Here is a 17,981-nt window from a genome sequence, read left to right as displayed (position 1 = left end):
CTAGTGCAGAAGAATCAGACAACGCCGTACGTCTTGCCGGCCACGCGCTAACAAAAGAAGCTAACGATTACTCACTTTGTTAGGAACTATTGCTCTTAATAAATCAGCCCGCCGTGCGTCGCATTCTGCAACTTTTCCCTCCTCGATTAACAGCGCGCATGCCAACAAAACCTCGGTGATCATAAGTGGCGTGTATAAAACCCCACATTCCTCTGGCTCAGCTCCACCGGGTGTAGTGTAGTGTAGGTGTAGTACCTTCTCCACGCGCCATGGCGACCCTCGCCCTGCTCTCTCTCGTGCTCCTCCGCCTCTTCGTCGTGCAAGCAGGCGGCGTCGTCGACGACGGCATCGGCGACGACGGGAGCTTATTCACGGCGTGCCTGGCCGCGGCCGGCGTGGGCAACGTCACGACGCGGCAGTCTCCCGCGTACGCCGCCGCGCTCCTCGTGTCCGTCCAGAACCTCCGATTCGCGGGCGCGGGCGCGCCCAAGCCTGCGGCCGTGGTGGTCCCGGCGTCGCTCCAGGAGCTCCGCGACTCCATGCGGTGCGCGCGGGCGGCGGGGCTGGTGCTGCGCCTCCGCAGCGGGGGGCACAGCTACGAGGGCCTCTCCTACACCACCACCACCGAGGAAGACGACGACCGCAGCAGCGCGTTCGCCGTCGTCGACCTCGCCGCGCTCGACCGCGTCGACGTCCACGTCGACGCTGACCGCCGCGCCGGCACCGCGTGGGTGCAGTCCGGCGCCACGCTGGGGCAGACGTACCACGCCGTGGCGGCGGCGAGCGGCCCGGCGCTCGCGTTCTCCGCGGGGTCGTGCCCGACGGTCGGCTCGGGCGGGCACATCGCGGGCGGAGGGTTCGGCCTGCTGTCCCGCAAGTTCGGCCTGGCGGCCGACAACGTCGTGGACGCCGTGCTAGTCGACGCCGCGGGGCGCGTCCTGAGCCGCGCGGGGATGGGCGAGGACGTGTTCTGGGCGATCCGCGGCGGCGGGGGCGGCACCTGGGGCGCCGTGTACGCGTGGCGCGTCCGGCTCAGCGCGGTCCCCGAGCGCGTCACCGCGTTCGTCGTCAACCGCCCGGGCTCCGTCCGGTCGGTGGCGTCGCTGGTGTCGACGTGGCAGCACGTCGCGCCGTGGCTGCCCGACGAGTTCTACGTCTCCGCGTTCGTCGGCGCGGGCTTGCCGGAGCTGAAGAAACTGAACCGGACCGGCATCTCCGTCACGTTCAAGGGGCTGTACCTCGGACCGGCCCACGAGGCGCTGCAGATACTGACGGCAAGGTTCCCGGAGATCGGGCTGTCGGATCTGGACCCGCGAGAGATGAGCTGGATCGAATCCGTGGTGTTCTTCTCGGGTCTGCCCGAGGGGAGCACGGTGTCGGACCTCACGGACCGGGTGCTCCACCACAAGAACTACTTCAAGGCCAAGTCGGACTACGTGCGCCGTCCGATGACCCTGGACCAGCTGGTCAGAGCCATTGGACTCTTGTCGGAGCAGCCCAAGGCGTACGTCATCTTGGACCCGTACGGTGGCGCCATGGATCGGGTCGGGTCCGGTGATCTCCCGTTCCCGCATCGCAAAGGTAACATCCATGGCATCCAATACCTAATCGAATGGATGGCTGATGACGATGATCACAAGGAGGAGTACATGGATTGGTTGCGCCGGTTCTACGACTTCATGGGAGAGTATGTGCCAAAAAAGCCACGAACCGCGTACATAAACTACATGGACCTTGATCTTGGAACCAACAACTGGTTCGGCCACGGAGCTGGCGGCGCCGCCGATGAGAGCCCGAACCCAGAAGTGGAGGCGGCACGGGCGTGGGGCGAGAGGTACTTTTTGGGAAACTACGACCGACTGGTTCGAGCAAAGACACTGATCGACCCAGAGAACGTGTTTCGCAACGCGCAGAGTATCCCGCCACTTGGAGGCGCCCAGGGCATGACTAGGAGCACACGTGGCATCTCGCCCAAGGTCACATCCAATGGAAGCACGCACGATAGCTAGAGCACACATCACGCATATATATAGTTTAACTTTATATTTACAATACATGCATACAAATATGTGGGTGCGGTGTTTTGATTTCATATTTTGGCGTGTTGCTTTCACGGTGCCGTCCGAGAAGGACGAGTTGTTGCATTTATTTTGTTGGAGAGAGGTGGTTTGGATTTGTATTATTGAATCTAGCTAGAGGGAGCAGAAAACGAGAGATTGTTAGGTATTTTGATGAAGTGACCAAGGTCACGTCAATCTCTTGATCAGAAGGTATGCTTTCGCCAGTGTTAGTGTCCTTGTTGATAACGATCACATGAACTTTTGTATTGGTGCAACTGCAAGATTGATTAGTAGCGTACTCTCTCTCTCTCTCTCTCTCTCTCTCTCTCTCTCTCTCTCTCTCTCTCTCTCTCTCTCTGCTTTCCTGATGCTGCAAATTAGCAGAGGTCTATTTTTTCTGGTCCAGCGTATAATCACAAGTTAATAACAATTATTAAGAGGCCTATATATGTCATGTTAAAGGCATCATGGCCAATCTGAACTCTCAGAGATCTGATGGTAACGTGTTAGTACTTAGTAGGAGTAGTAACTTTTGAGCTGTTGGCTGTTGCGCGCTAAACTTTCCTTGCCCTGTTGAAGTTTGGACATCTGAAAGGCCCACTAATGCTACAAGATAGGCCCATGGGCTTCATTCGAGCTTGGGAAAGTGACATGTCTCCACAGGTCCACCTTTTTTTTTGAACTGTCCAACGGTCCACCCTTAGGGGTACTGGACGTGTTTCTGATCTGCACTTCAAAAGCAGGACGTGTTTTATGCAGGGGCGGAGCTACAGGTGGACAGGGTGACCATCCTGCAGATTTGGCCCAAAGTGGCCTATGTGCTTCTGCTGCCGGATCCCGATTGAGCCTGAGCGACGAAGTCCAAGTGACGTCCGCGTCTCCGCGACTTGCACGTCTTCTGAGTTCTGACTCCAACCGTCCAAAGTCATACTCGATCTGTATTTGCAGCAGCAGAGCAACCGCCGTCCGCCGCCTGGCTAGACGTCGAAATCAGAGGTAAGGCTAGCAAGTAGCAACGCACAACCATCTTGAATCTTGATATCCTTTCTTCTTTGCTCGAGTTCTATGATGTTTCTCTCTCTCTCTCTCTCTCTCTGTATCAAGTGATTAAGCCCTAAACCGCTAAAGTGATAATAGGAGATAATCAACAATCTACGATTCAACTTCAATTCAATTCACGACAAGTATTGCATCTGCTACAGTGCTACTGCCAACGGTACCCCGTACATAGAAATAATTTAATTTCTATTTCATCTCAATTTTAAAATTTTATTGTAGCACTGAAATAATTTAAATATTTAATTGAAACATTGGGCTTGCTTATTTCTCTTACAGATTTGTTGAAAATGAAGAGGAGTGGTGATATCACCTCTCTTTTTCAGAAATATGAATCAAAGAAGAAGGCTTCTTCTCCATCTCCTTCACTGGGTGCAGCTGTTCCAGAAGAGGAAATTGAAGAACAAGAAGATGGACCGGATGAAGATAGAGTGATTGAAGAAAATGTGGCTCCAACTCCAATGCCTCCAACTCCAAGTCCACCAGTTTATGATATTAGTCGACTTCCACTTGATCCAGGGGAAAGACAGCCCATTGCAAATTATCCTGTCAATGATCAAGATGCAGTTCGACGATCTTATATCATTAAAGGCCCATACCAACCTTATGCTCATGAATTTGAAAGTAGAAAAATTGGACATAGGGACCGGCAATTCAATCCTATATGGTTTTATAAATATCCTTGGATTGAATATAGTATCAAGAAGGAAGCAGCATTTTGCTTTGTGTGCTACTTGTTTGCAAAGGAGAAAACTAAGAAATCTGCATTTATTGAAGGTGGCTGGAGAACTTGGAATAGAAATGATGCACTTGATTTACATGTGGGTGGTGTAACAAGTGCTCACAATGCAGCTCAAGAAAGATACAACTTATTTATGACTCCCCATGGAGCAATTGATGATAAAATTATGAAGGTGGATAATGAGGAGTGGCGTCTCTACAAGATCAGGTTGACTTATTCACTTAGATGTTTGAGGTTTCTTTTGCAGCAAGGGTTAGCATTCCGTGGGCATGATGAAAGTGAAGAGTCTAGCAACAGAGGAAACTTCATTGAGCTTTTGAAGTGGCTTGCAACAAATAATGAAGAGGTGGATAAGTTCGTATTGAAGAATGCTCCAGGTAATTGCACTTTGACTAGCCCAGACATACAAAAAGAAATTATTCAATGCTGTGCAATGGAGACTAGAGATCAAATCATTAAGAAAATTGGTGAAGATCACTATACAATTTTAGCTGATGAGTCTAGTGATGTCTCTCCTAAAGAACAACTAGCCCTTTGCTTGCGTTATGTTGATAAATCAGGAAGGCCGTGTGAGCGGTTTCTTGGAATTGTTCATGTAGATGATACTACTTCATCATTACTTAAGGAAGTAATTCAATTATTACTAGTTAGTCATGGTTTGACTATAACTCAAATCCGTGGTCAAGGCTACGATAGGGCTAGTAACATGAAAGGAGAGATTAAAGGGCTGAAAACCTTGATTATGAAAGAATCACCATCTGCTTATTATGTTCATTGTTTTGCACATCAACTCCAATTAGTTCTTGTTGCTGTTGCCAAAGACAATGATGATTATGTGTGGTTTTTTGATCAAGTATCCCTCTTGCTAAATATTGTTGGTAGTTCTTGTAAGCGTCATGACATGCTTCGACATCACCAATATGCCAATGTCATGAAAGCACTTGAGTGTGGTATACTAGAATCTGGAAGTGGGTTAGATCAAGAGATGGGGCTGCCTAGACCTGGTGACACTCGGTGGGGCTCTCATTATAAAACTGTGGTCAACATGATTGCTATGTATCCCACAATTCGTGATGTACTCATAGCTCTTGGACAAGATACTTCACAAAGGGGTGAATGGCCAAAAATACATACTGTGGTTGGAGTGTTTGAGTCATTTGATTTCGTTTTCAGTGCTCATTTGATGCTTGACATTCTTGGACATACAAATGAATTGTCTGAGTGTTTGCAAAGAAAAGACCAAGATATCCTTAATGCAATGTCACTTGTTCGTTTGACAAAGAGTAAAATGCAACAAATGAGGTTTGAAGGGTGGGTTTCATTTCTTCAAAGGGTTACAATATTTTGCAACAAATATGGCATTCAAGTTCCTGAAATGCAACATAATTATGTGCCATATGGAAGATCAGCACGTTTTGCTCAGGACCAAACAAATGATGATCAATTCAGAAGAGAAATATATATTGGAGTCATTGATAAAATTAGTCAAGAGCTTGACAGCCGGTTTGATGAGGTAAATATGGAGTTGCTTACTTGTATGGCTGCTTTGAATCCAGCAGATTCCTTCGCTTCTTTTGATGCAAACAAGATACATAGACTTGCTAAATTTTACCCTAATGATTTTTCAAGCTCTGACTTGCTAAGACTCGATCTACAACTTGAAACTTTTATTGATGACATGAGGAAAGATGAAATGTTCAAAGGCCTAAACAATCTTATTGACCTCTCAGTAAAACTTATTGAAACAAAGAGGGATAAAGTTTATCATTGGGTCTATTTACTTATCAAATTGGTATTGCTTCTACCAGTGGCTACTGCAAGTGTTGAAAGAATATTTTCTGCAATGACCTTTATCAAGAATAAGTTGAGAAATAAGATGGGTGATAGCCTTCTCGATGATTGTCTAGTGACTTTTATTAAGCGGGATATCTTCTTACAATTGAGTGAAGAAGAGATCATCAACACTTTTATGGCTATTAGAAGGTGAAGGCCTGACAAGAAGAAGAAGAAGTAGTGACATATTCTTCTTCAACTATTATAGGTATGTAATATTTCGATCAATTCTACGTTAAGAAAGTTGTACTCATCTATTTTATGAACTCTATATGTCCTTTTTCCCTTAATTGTATTTTGTAATTCATATACTTGTGTACTGACAAGTTAAATTTATAGCGGTTAAAAAAATTTAGACAATGGACCACCATAGCTACAAATCCTGGCTACGCCACTGGTTTTATGAAATGGGCTTTGTCCTATGTTGGAGACAAAAACAAAGGGAAATCTTGGGCAAATATGGGTGTATGTCTTCAAATAAATTTAGTGCTTAGTTTGCCATTTGTTGGTCGAGTTTATGTTGGTAATAAATGGATGTTTTTGTGAGCTTGTTTAAACAACTGAAGGCTGAAGCTAGTGGCGGATCCAGGAATGGGATAAGGGGGGCTAAATAATCAAAGGCTAAAAATTTTACTAGCACACACTGATATATATAATAGTTACAACAAAGAATATAAATACAATACCAATTCAAAATGATCAGGCTGTTAATGTAATTGGCGCTGGATGACCTCTATGGGTCATGACCACTCATATATATAGAAGATCGCATACATGGAAGGTTACAAGCGTGACCAATGGGACACGGCAATCAGGAGACACAGCTCCAAATATAGATGATCTCTTACTAAATATAGATTACACACTTCTATGTTTAACACCCCCCTCAATCTGGACAGTGATAGACTAGGTTCAGATTGCACCGTAAATTGTAGTAGGGAGTAACCGGGAGCGGCTTAGTCATGATGTCGGCCACCTGGTCCTTTGATGAGATGAAGCGAACGTCGAGTTGGCGAGAGGCAACACGTTCACGAACAAAATGATAATCAACCTCGACATGCTTCGTGCGACGATGAAAAATGGGATTGGCAGAGAGATAAGTGGCACCAATGTTGTCACACCATAGGGATGGTGGCCGAAGCTGAGAGATCCCAAGTTCCCTTAGCAACACTTGTATCCATATTACTTCAGCGGTAGCATTAGCGACGGCCTTGTATTCAGCCTCTGTGCTTGAGCGAGAAACAGTTGGTTGTTTGTGAGAGCTCCAAGAAACCAGATTGCCACCAAAGAAAATAGCATAGCCACCTATACTGCGCCGATCATCTGGGTTCCCGGCCCAATCGACATCAGAGAACGCACTTAGCAATAAAGACCCATATTTAGTGATGCATAGCCCCATATCAGACGTGGAATGAAGATAACGCAGTATGCGTTTTACTGCCGCCCAATGAGCCGTCGTTGGTGCTGACAGAAATTGGCATACCTGGTTGACAGAGAAGGAGATATCGGGGCGAGTGAAAGACAAATATTGGAGAGCTCCAACAACACTGCGATAGCGTGTAGTATCTTCAGCTGAGAGAGGGTCACCACCTTTTAAGAGTAACTTGTCGTTGGGAAGCATAAGTGTCGGAACACTATTAGAGGAGGCCATATTTGTGCGCTGCAGCAGGTCTTGGATGTATTTGTGTTGTCTCAAGATGTGGCCAGTAGAAGTATGATGTACTTCAATGCCAAGAAAATATCCAAGAGTGCCAAGATCTTTCACCACAAACTCAGCTTCAAGTTGAATGAGTAGACAATCCATAGCCGATGACGAAGAGCTCATAATAATAATATCATCAACATAGATGAGAATATACATCTGAAGGCCACCTTTGTTGAACATGAAAAGAGAAACATCAGCCTTAGAAGCCTGAAACCCCAGTTGTAATAGTTTGGTACTAAGATGAGAAAACCAGGCACGCGGGGCCTGCTTGAGGCCATATAATGACTTGTCCAACTTGCAAAGATAAGTAGGATGAGACGAGTCAACAAAACCAAGTAGCTGTTTCATATAGACGTCCTCTTGAAGATGGCCATGTAAGAATGCATTTTGAATATCAATCTGTCGAAGAAACCAACCACGGGAGACTGCAAGAGACAATAAGACTCGAATAGTGGTAGGTTTCACTACCGGGCTGAATGTATCATCATAATCAACTCCATACTGCTGCTTGAAGCCCTTGGCGACCAATCATGCTTTATAGCGATCAACGGAGCCATCAGCTTTGTGCTTCAGTTTGAAAATCCACTTGCAATCAATGACATTAAGGCCAGCACGTGGAGGAGCCAGATGCCAAGTCTTGTTCTTGACAAGTGCTTGAAATTCATCATTCATTGCTGACCTCCAAAGGGGGTGTGCCATAGCAGTAACATGCGATGTAGGCTCTGTATCTGAAGTCCGAATGACAGAATAAGTAACCGTGCCGTCAGTACGAACCTTCGGCTTCTGGATGTTGTGGCTTAAGCGCGTGCCATACTTGTGGGCAGGAGGAGCTGGTGCAGGAACCTCTGAGTCGTGCACGGCCTCAAGCCGGACACTCGGTGACGTAGTTTGCCGCGATGCTGGTGATGATGGGCCGGCAGATGACATCCCAGCAGCAGCCTCTGTGCGTGCCGTAGGGGACACGGGAGAGGCAGGGAGTGTCGGCGCCAATCCTGGTGAGGTTTCAGGCATCCCGGGACCTGCTGCATGTTGAGGGGCTGCATTCACAGGGTTAGCAGGAAACATATGCATATCGTAATTGTTCAAATTAAAACTGCCACTGTCCTGATTAGGTGCAACGTTGGATGAAGGATAAGTGGAGAAAGGAAAAAGTGTTTCATCAAATATAACATCACGGGACACATACACACGTCCAGAATCCATATCAAGACATTTGTATCCCTTGTGAAGACCACTATATCCCAAGAACACGCAGACTTTGGATCGAAAGGAAAGTTTGTGCTGGTTGTAAGGTCGCAAATTGGGCCAACATGCGCAACCAAATATACGGAGCATGGAATAATTCGGTGGAGTTTTGAGGAGGCGTTCTAGAGGGCACAAATTATCAAAGACTCGAGTGGGCAATCTATTGATGAGATAAGTGGCTGTGAGGAAGGCCTCGTCCCAAAATTTAATCGGTATGGAGGCATGAGCTAGGAGAGCAAGGCCAGTTTCAACTATATGACGATGCTTGCGTTCAGCCGATCCATTTTGTTGGTGAGTATGTGGGCAGGAAACACGATGGGCTATGCCAAGGGATCGAAAAATTGAGTATGAAGTTTTTGGTACTCCCCGCCCCAATCGGATTGGACGCATTTAATTTTAGTATCAAGGAGGCGTTCTACATGTGCTTGAAATTGCAAGAAAATGTGTTGAGCCTCAGTCCAGTCATGCATCAAATATATCCACGTAAATTTACTAAAATCATCAATAAAGCTTATGTAGTATTTGTATCCACCAACAGATTTAGGGGCAGGGCCCCACACATCTGAAAAAACAAGTTCAAGAGGCGATGTAGAACGATGAATGGCATGAGTATAGGGGAGTTGATGACTCTTGCCTAATTGACATGCATTACAAACTGAGGGACTCGACTCCTTGATGTATGGAAGATTATTCAAACTCAAAATGGACCGCATGACTGGGGTAGAGGGGTGGCCAAGACGAGCATGCCACTGATCTGGGGATGCCTTGACACTGACAAGTGCTTGTTTGAAGAATTCAACATCGGACGGCTTTATGGGATAGAGGCCGGATTCACACTTTCCTTCCAGAAGCACTTGTTTCGTTGCTTGGTCCTTTACAAGAAAATGATAGGGATGAAATTCAAAAAATACATTATTGTCACGTGATAGTTTATGAACTGAAAGAAGGTGTTTAGAGATATCAGGTACGTGGAGAACATTATGTAAATCAAGAGGACGAGTAGCAGTATTAAGAGAACAAGAACCAATATGCATAATTTGCAAACCTGCCCCGTTGCCAGCTTGAACCGTTTCTCCACCATGGTATTGTTCACGCAAGGCTAGGCGATCCAGATCAGGGCAAAGGTAGTGGCAGAGGAGAGACTGGAAGTGGAGGCGGAGGTGGTGGAGGAGGAGGTAGAAGATGATGTCGACATTGATTTAGAAGAAAGCTGGCTCTGATACCATGTTAATGTAATTGGCGCTGGATGACCTCTATGGGTCATGACCACTCATATATATAGAAGATCGCATACATGGAAGGTTACAAGCGTGACCATTGGGACATGACAATCAGGAGACACAGCTCCAAATATAGATGATCTCTTACTAAACATAGATTACACACTTCTATGTTTAACACAGGCAACATGCAGAATATTGTGGTTAGAAAGACCCAAATAAGAGCATCCAATAACTGAAAGATCATATATATCTTCACAATTTCACACCACTTTGACCACCATCTTCAATTCTATATTAAATTGTAAAATGCCATAGTTCTTCACAAAAATAATATAGCATATAAATTAATTGAAATGAACGAATGTAATACAAACACATCAGACGAAAAATGATCCAACCAATAGAAATTAAACAAGTGGTCAACCTCAAGAAACTGAAAACATGTGGAAAGCTAATTGCTATACTCCACGTCATTTGTACAAACCAAACCAAACAATGAAGGTAGACGAGGAAATCTGGCTTCTTCTTGTTGTTGTGGGCAGAGCACAATGGGCAAACCAGCCACCACACCCTGAGTCTGCTGTCCTCTTGAGCACTGTGTCGAACACATTGAAAGCAGTGCATCCACTTGGGTCATGCAGATGTACGTGAGTGGCTCGCCATCGTTCCCAACCTGACCGTCACGTGGACGGCAGGCCGCAATGACACGCTGTCCATGGGCTGACGGGCAGCGCGCTCTGGATCACCTGCAACGGCGGCCTGGTCTAGATAGGCTCCGCGGACGGCCAGGGCAAGAGCGCGTCACAGAGAAAATACTGTTTATTAACTGAAAAAATACGGTTTATAAACCAATTAAGTTCAGACGAACATGGCAGTAGCTTCGTGCTCCAACAGCACCAACATGCACGTCCGCGAGTCACCAACGTCGCTACCGACGCCACCGTGCACAGCTGCTCAAATTCGTTCAAGGAGACCTCCGGCTCAACTCCACCTCCTTCCCATACACAGTGCCCACGCGCGTCACCACACCGCCTTTCCTTCCTTGGACAGTTGGACGCAGCACCAGCGGCGCGCTGCAGCTTTCCTGGCGGGACTGCATGCGGGCCGCCGCGCAAGCCGCAAAACAATGCAGAAAATGGGCCGCCGCGGGACGGGCTACCTGCGGCCACGCCGTCGTTTGTAACCGTAGAGGCATGAGAGAGTCTCACAATCTGACTAGCTAGGCAGCCAGTTGGTCCATGCAATTCATATGAGCAACATATTCAGCCTTGTACAACAGTACAACACTTACGTACGTCTATGCAAGTATGCATATCACTTCTCTGCACGTCATCGATGACTGATGACGACAACACATAAACTCCAGTTTGAAGTCAATATTTTTTATACGTTTTCTTTCTGGATAATTTACGGCAGGTCGTCTAGGACGCATGCATGAAATGGACCGATATCGGCATCCATAAATTAATACATTCACATGTAATTTTCTTCTCTTTGTTCAACATTTACCTGCACTCATGACTCTTGACAAGTCTTATATTAGCCGTACACACCAATAAATTCCGTGGTCAAAGTTGCTTCTCGGAAGCCTTTCGATTTGACCAGGTCGAGGCAGCAGTTTGCGACTTTCCACGCATTATATTCTGGAATACAGATATGCGGCTAGCTTAACTTGGTGTGGTATACAACTATGCATTCATTCGGAAACTAAAAGTCTTCCAGAATTAGTACGTTATTGTCGACATCCATGCTCTAGGCTTACTGGGCAACAGATTTCTTCTCACATTATATACGCATCCATGCATCCATCTGCTGCATCAAGCCGACCGAGCGTCCATGCATCAACCCCCCATGACGATGCACACGGTAGCTCTTGCTCATGCTCTCTTTCTCTTTGCAATCGCAGGAGCCACACGGGCAAGTGCACAGTCACCATCACCAGCACCACCTTCCGGCATCTCCTTCTGCCTGCTCTCCAACGGCGTCACCAACTTCTCCCTCCCAACATCCCCAAGCTACACGCCGCTCCTGGACTCCTCCATCCGGAACCTCCGCTTCGAGCTCCCGAGCGTCGGCAAGCCGGCGGCCGTGGTGCTCCCGTCCACCAAGCGCGACCTCCAGCGCGCCGTGCTCTGCGCGCGCGCCACCTCGCTGGCGATCCGCGTCCGCAGCGGCGGGCACAGCTACGAGGGCCTCTCCTACACCACGGAGAACCACGTGCCCTTCGTGGTGATCGACCTGTCCAACCTGAACCATGTCGACGTCGACACGGGCACCGCCACGGCCTGGGTCGAGTCCGGCGCGACGCTGGGCGAGGTCTACCACGCCGTGGGGCTGTCAAACCGGACCCTGGCGTTCTCCGCCGGGTCGTGCGCGACCGTCGGCATGGGCGGGCACACCGCCGGCGGCGGGTTCGGCCTGCTGTCCAGGAAATTCGGGCTCGCCGCCGACAACGTCCTGGACGCGGTCTTCATCGCTCCGAACGGGAGCTCCTTCACCCGTGACACCATGGACGACGACGTGTTCTGGGCCATCCGAGGCGGCGGCGGAGGGAGCTGGGGCGTGGTGTACGCTTGGAAGCTCCGGCTCGTCCCGGTCCCCGACAACGTCACCGTGTTCAGCGTTGCGCGATCCGGTCCGGTCGAGCTCATCGCCGGGCTGATGCACAGGTGGCAGTACGTTGGGCCTAGTCTCCCCGACGAGTTCTACCTCTCAACGTTAATTCCGGCGAGGTCATCATCGGACGGTAACATCTCCATGTCATTCACCGGCCAGGTTCTTGGACCGAAGCAGCTAGCCATGTCGGTGCTGAACCAGAGCTTCCCCGAGCTGGGCCTCGCCGAGTCAGAGCTTTCTGAGGTGAGCTGGCTCGAGTCGGCGGTGAAGTTCGCCGGCGTCAGCTCAGTCGCGAGCCTCACGAACCGGCAGCCTGGAGTGGGGGAGTACGCGAAGAGGAAGTCCGACTACGTGCAGGCGCCGATCTCGATGCAGGACACGATCAGGATCGTCCAGTACTTGTTGACGGGGCCGGCGGGATCGTCCATCCAGCTGGACCCCTACGGTGGGGCCATGGCGCGGATAGGGAGCACCGACACGCCGTTTCCTCACCGTGCTGGATACCTGTACAGCATCCAGTATGCAGTGACTTGGAATGCATCGGATATGGATCGTTCAGACGGTTATGTAGAGTGGCTTCGGTCGTTCTACGCTTTCATGGCGTCCTACGTGTCAAAGAACCCACGAGCTGCATATGTGAACTACTTGGACCTTGATTTGGGCACCAACGACTGGATGAATGCGACCGGTGGAACGTCCAATGGCTCCGTGGAACATGCGGCGTCATGGGGCGAGCGATATTTCCTCATGAATTTTGACAGGTTGGTTCAGGCCAAGACTAAGGTTGATCCTGGAAATGTGTTCAACAATGCACAAAGCATTCCTCCTTTATATTTTAGATGATAGAGAGCACTGAACTTGTCATTGCATGTACTTACACCAACAATAAAAATGGAAAAGCACTGAACTTGTCATTGCATGTACTTACACCAACAATAAAAATGGAAACAATTTGCTGTGGAGGAGTAATGTTTTGGTCTCCAAAGCTCATATTGCTAGAGTTGTCACCGTTTTTTTTCAATTTAACCCTTTTTTCTTCAAAAATTCACATGTATACCCTTGGGCGACGTAAACCCGTCTTTGGACCCTGGGCTCGGCGCCATGGCCTACGGCGCCGAGGTAACATGTCTCGGTGCCACAAGCCATAGCGCCGAGGATGGAGGTCAGGGGTGGCGTGGCTGGCGATGTGTCGCTGACGTGGCTAGAGCTCAGCGCCACGACTCATACGGTTGTTGTCGTGGCCTTTTGGCCTGTTTAGGATAGGAGGGGGGTTTTCATGAAGGAATGGGAAAGATTCTAAAAAGTGCTTAAAGTCCAAACGAGACCCGAAGAAAATCCAAACACACATGCAACTAAATTATATAAAGTGCACCAATTAATTATAATGTCCACTTTTGAAAAAGTTGAGAGAGAGAGAGAGAGAGAGTTAGAGTTTCATTTTAGAAACAAATAGAAATTGTGCGTGAGGTATGTAGGTTGAATTTGAGCGGGGCTTGGATTCAACTCAATTTTAGTTTATTTGGAAATATTTTGTTTGAGAAATTTCCTTTACCATGTTTTTGATAGAGTTAACAACATGACGAAGGTGCTGTCTCGTTGTAAAAAATTTGAAGTTGTGATTTTGAAATCAGGATGAAAAGGGGGTTTGAATTAAGTTGACTACACATTACATGCCACACACACATTGCACAAATTTTTTTAAAAGTTGGTATTTTTATATTACATAAAAACACGGAATGTTACATAACCTATCTCATACACAACACTAGAGTATCGCTTTGTCCACTAGTTGTCACGATTACCAAAACCAAACATAGGGTTTTCAGCTGCATCGCACCCCCTCCCCCACTCAACGGTCAGCCCCCAACACCGATGCCCATCATTCACCCCAACCAACGCCCCCTCTCACGCAGACCGTCCCAATGACTGACTCAGATTGATCATTTCATGAAATTATTCCTCATTTCATAGACTCATGAGTATGGAGGGCTCAATTATTATTACTACCTTCTTTGCAACATCAGTGCTAACTCCTAATCTAGATTAACTTCCCATCAATCCACAAAATACATACCTTTGGTCACTTGAACCATTGTGTGCCAAGCTTCTTTCTTCGCCTGTTGAAACGGGATTTACCATTTACTTCATCACTAAATAATTCTAGAAGTTGTTGAATCTGTGATATTGGTGCATTTGTCTCTAGTCCATGCAAAGGCTATTGATTATGATTAGCAACCCATCACCATGTTGGCTGCCATTGCCACCCATCCCTGCGCATTACAAACGTCTGAGGTGCTTATAAATGAGAGTGATGATTTTTTCTGTTACTTTCGACCAAGAGACTTGTTCAACACATCTATGAATTTGTACTCTTACTTTCCTACAACATTTGTCCCTAAAATTATCCCCTCACATGTATTCTTTTGCACATGAGGAAAATCATGTTTAGACATTTTGGTTCTCGAAGTTCATTTACATATGTGAACATTGAGAAAAACAACAAAATTTGTGTGTGTCATTGAAAACATAGATGTTAGTAATCCATTAGCCAATAAACTGCTTCTTTCTTCTAGTTCCCTATCAGACTGGCCCATTGGTTTTGTTCATTACTGCAATATAGTTTTAGTTTCGACTGAATAGTCTATGATCTACAACACACAACTCAAGTTATCTGCGTAGTATATCATAACTTCGTACATAGTTGAGGTTATCTACATAACATCATAGTATATCAGTCTTCCATGCAAAAATCAGCAGCTATGCTCTAACCTTTTCTATATCAAACTTATTTACAGAAATACCAGAATATAGGTAAAAAATGTTCAGCTACCAATACCCCAACCTCACAATAGTGGAAGAAGACGACAACACCTTCATCAGAGCTATGCAGTTGGAGAGCACGCTATTGTTGCAAAGTTTACAAAACATGCCTAAAATGACATCTTCCCATAGACTATCCAAGAGGCAACCCAACATCAATTTCAGGTTACCACCCACTTGCATGATATTTCATGATACGACCCAGACTTCCTCATACAAGCACCCATGTCAACAACCTATGTTCTCATCCTATCCAAAGGATTTCATAATGTATTCAGCTTCATCCTCACCCTAATGACATGGACTCCACCATAGTCCCACTAAATAGTCAGTTCACAAACTTAGGGAACAACAATTTCAATGCCATCACATGGCAGATGCAGAATCCTTTAGCAAAAACACCGATCAACCAAAGTATAGAGATTCAAATCTGTAGAATTCCAGGACATCTCTATAGCAACACAATAGTGTGACGTCTATTGGTAGACTTATGTGATATACCATAGATCACTTTTACACACATCAACTTCACATACTGGGTATTCGCGCATATAGCGAACCTTCCTGCCATTCTACACACTACAAGTTTAGGTGTGAAGAAAACAACACAGGATTGAGTCCTTCTCAACATCGGGCCAATATGGTACAAGACAACAAAAACCAGCTCCATCCACAATGCAATCATAGAAGACCTTCACCACACAGAATCGTTGTATGGAGATACCTACCATTATAGAATTCAATTACATTATACAAGACATGTAACCAGCGACTTCTACAACCCCTTGACTTAACTGAACTTTATCCTAACACATTACAAACAAAATCTCCTATGAACTCTACAATAACGAATCACATATTGCTGGCAGATGACGGTCCACTTTGTGGTCACTAGGTATAGTGCACCTAAAATACATCACATTCTTTAAAGTTGCACTAAATCTATTGCCCAATGCAATATGAAACACCTTGCTACCTTATCACCCATTCTCAATTTCGTAGGTTACTTAATAAGATACTATGAAAACTTAGGTGAAACATTTTCTATAATCCGATTCTAGCTATAAACTATTCGTAGGGCTTGGTTCAACTACGACCGTATTGCGTGCGCTTGCACAACTTAGGTGAAACATTATTGTTACAAAAAACTAACACTCTATTCTAGCTACATACATCTAATGTACTATATATGGCCAGACTCATCTGGTTAGCAAAGCACAGGCTCATTCACCAGTGACCTCTCTTATCATGAACCGAAGTACTAAGAAGAATCGCATAAAACCATCAGCAACTCAGTTATACATAATGTAACATACAAGCTACCACCACATGTAATATATAGCATCCTTGGCTTGTTGCAGACTTCAACAACATATATGTACTATACACACCCTGAAGATATATCTAGATACCTTGCATCGACTACGCTTTCATCGCCTCCGCACGCTTGCGCGCGATTTGTACTAGTTTGCTACAATTCTTGGTGGATGTGTGCAGCTCAGGTGGAGAAAACAAGGGACATAAATGAGTCCTATCCAGTTTAATGTATATATGTGTACTGGAGGGGAAAATGATAAGAACGAAAGCATGGACTGGCTTCTCTCCATTGATATATATACAAATCAATGTATAGGGTTAGTGTGGATATTTTCCCACTTCTCTCCCATCTGATTTTTACAAATCAATGTGCACATGGTGCTAACTATGTAGATATTTTTCCAACCGATCCAACAAAGAGTAAACATGATATTAAGTACAGAAATACTCCACCGGTCGCCCACACATCTCGCCCGCTCGCCTCCAACTCGCGCCCACACCGCCCGTAAGCGTCTTCGTCTTCTATCTCCCTCCCTCCCTCCCTCTCTCTCTCTCTCTTTGCGGTGCCCGGTGAGCTCCTCCCCGCTCCTCGCGCGCCCCACCGTGCCATGGATGACGGCTTTGGGCAGATCAGGCGGTGACCATGGTGGATCTGGTGAGGTACGTCGTCGTCGTCCTCCTCCCCCTCTTCCTCATCCTCCTGGATCTCCATGCTAGGGTTCTATCGGTCTTTCCCCCTCTCCTTCCCAACTCTGGTGGGTATAGAAGGGCCCGACCAGCCGGAGGAAGGCAGGTCGGCCAAGCGGTGCGAAAGAAGGCCGGGCAGCTTAGGGGCCCTAGCGGCGGCCAAGCCAGGGAGGGGCTGGGGGCGCTCGCCATGGCCAGAGGGGGAGGGGAAGAAGGCAGCCACCGCGAGCGCTAGGGTTCATCGGAGCTCTAGCGAGCTAGGGTCGCGACCCTAGCTCGCCGGAGCTCCGACGAACCCTAGCGCCCATGGTGGGGCGGTGGGTGGCAGCGGGGGCGAGGACAAGGTGGAGCGGGAGGAAGAAGAACATACTGTGTTTGTTAGATCTTGATCTAATGGTCCTTGATGGTGACTGATGGTTAACCAAACCATCAATCACCTAAAGCGGAGACATACCCTATTAAGTAATACAGTTTAATGAAATATATACAACTACTATTGAAGTAACATTCAAATAGACTGATAAGCTAAGGGCCAGTGCTAGCTAAGTTACCAGGCAAGTAGTAATCGCTATTTTTGTCAGGTCATCTTTTCCTTCTTGCTTGCCTAGCTTGCACTTTCAAGCAAAGAAACATTCCCGCTTTGTTATGTAGTTTTTTAGCTTTGGTTTTATAATGCG

General features: G+C 46.9%; 3 protein-coding genes across 3 annotated transcripts; all 3 read left to right on the top strand.

Annotated features, from left to right (window-relative positions):
• Window positions 1-229: 229 nt before the first annotated feature.
• Window positions 230-2,278, top strand: LOC136472186 (berberine bridge enzyme-like D-1). Its single transcript, XM_066469920.1, has one exon. It carries the CDS (start codon window positions 270-272, stop codon window positions 2,007-2,009), a length of 1,740 nt encoding a protein of 579 aa, XP_066326017.1. The 5' UTR covers window positions 230-269; the 3' UTR covers window positions 2,010-2,278.
• A 963-nt stretch (window positions 2,279-3,241) lies between these two features.
• Window positions 3,242-5,845, top strand: LOC136472185 (uncharacterized). Its single transcript, XM_066469919.1, has one exon. The coding sequence runs from the start codon at window positions 3,407-3,409 to the stop codon at window positions 5,843-5,845; it is 2,439 nt and encodes an 812-aa protein (XP_066326016.1). The 5' UTR covers window positions 3,242-3,406.
• A 5,798-nt stretch (window positions 5,846-11,643) lies between these two features.
• Window positions 11,644-13,366, top strand: LOC136472184 (berberine bridge enzyme-like D-2). The gene has a single exon (XM_066469917.1). It carries the CDS (start codon window positions 11,701-11,703, stop codon window positions 13,321-13,323), a length of 1,623 nt encoding a protein of 540 aa, XP_066326014.1. The 5' UTR covers window positions 11,644-11,700; the 3' UTR covers window positions 13,324-13,366.
• Window positions 13,367-17,981: the final 4,615 nt, after the last annotated feature.

This window comes from Miscanthus floridulus, chromosome 8, assembly GCF_019320115.1.
Source record: "Miscanthus floridulus cultivar M001 chromosome 8, ASM1932011v1, whole genome shotgun sequence".
Taxonomy (NCBI): Eukaryota; Viridiplantae; Streptophyta; class Magnoliopsida; order Poales; family Poaceae; genus Miscanthus; species Miscanthus floridulus.
Note: the sequence above shows the minus strand (reverse complement) of the source record. Positions and strands in the feature narration are given on the sequence as shown.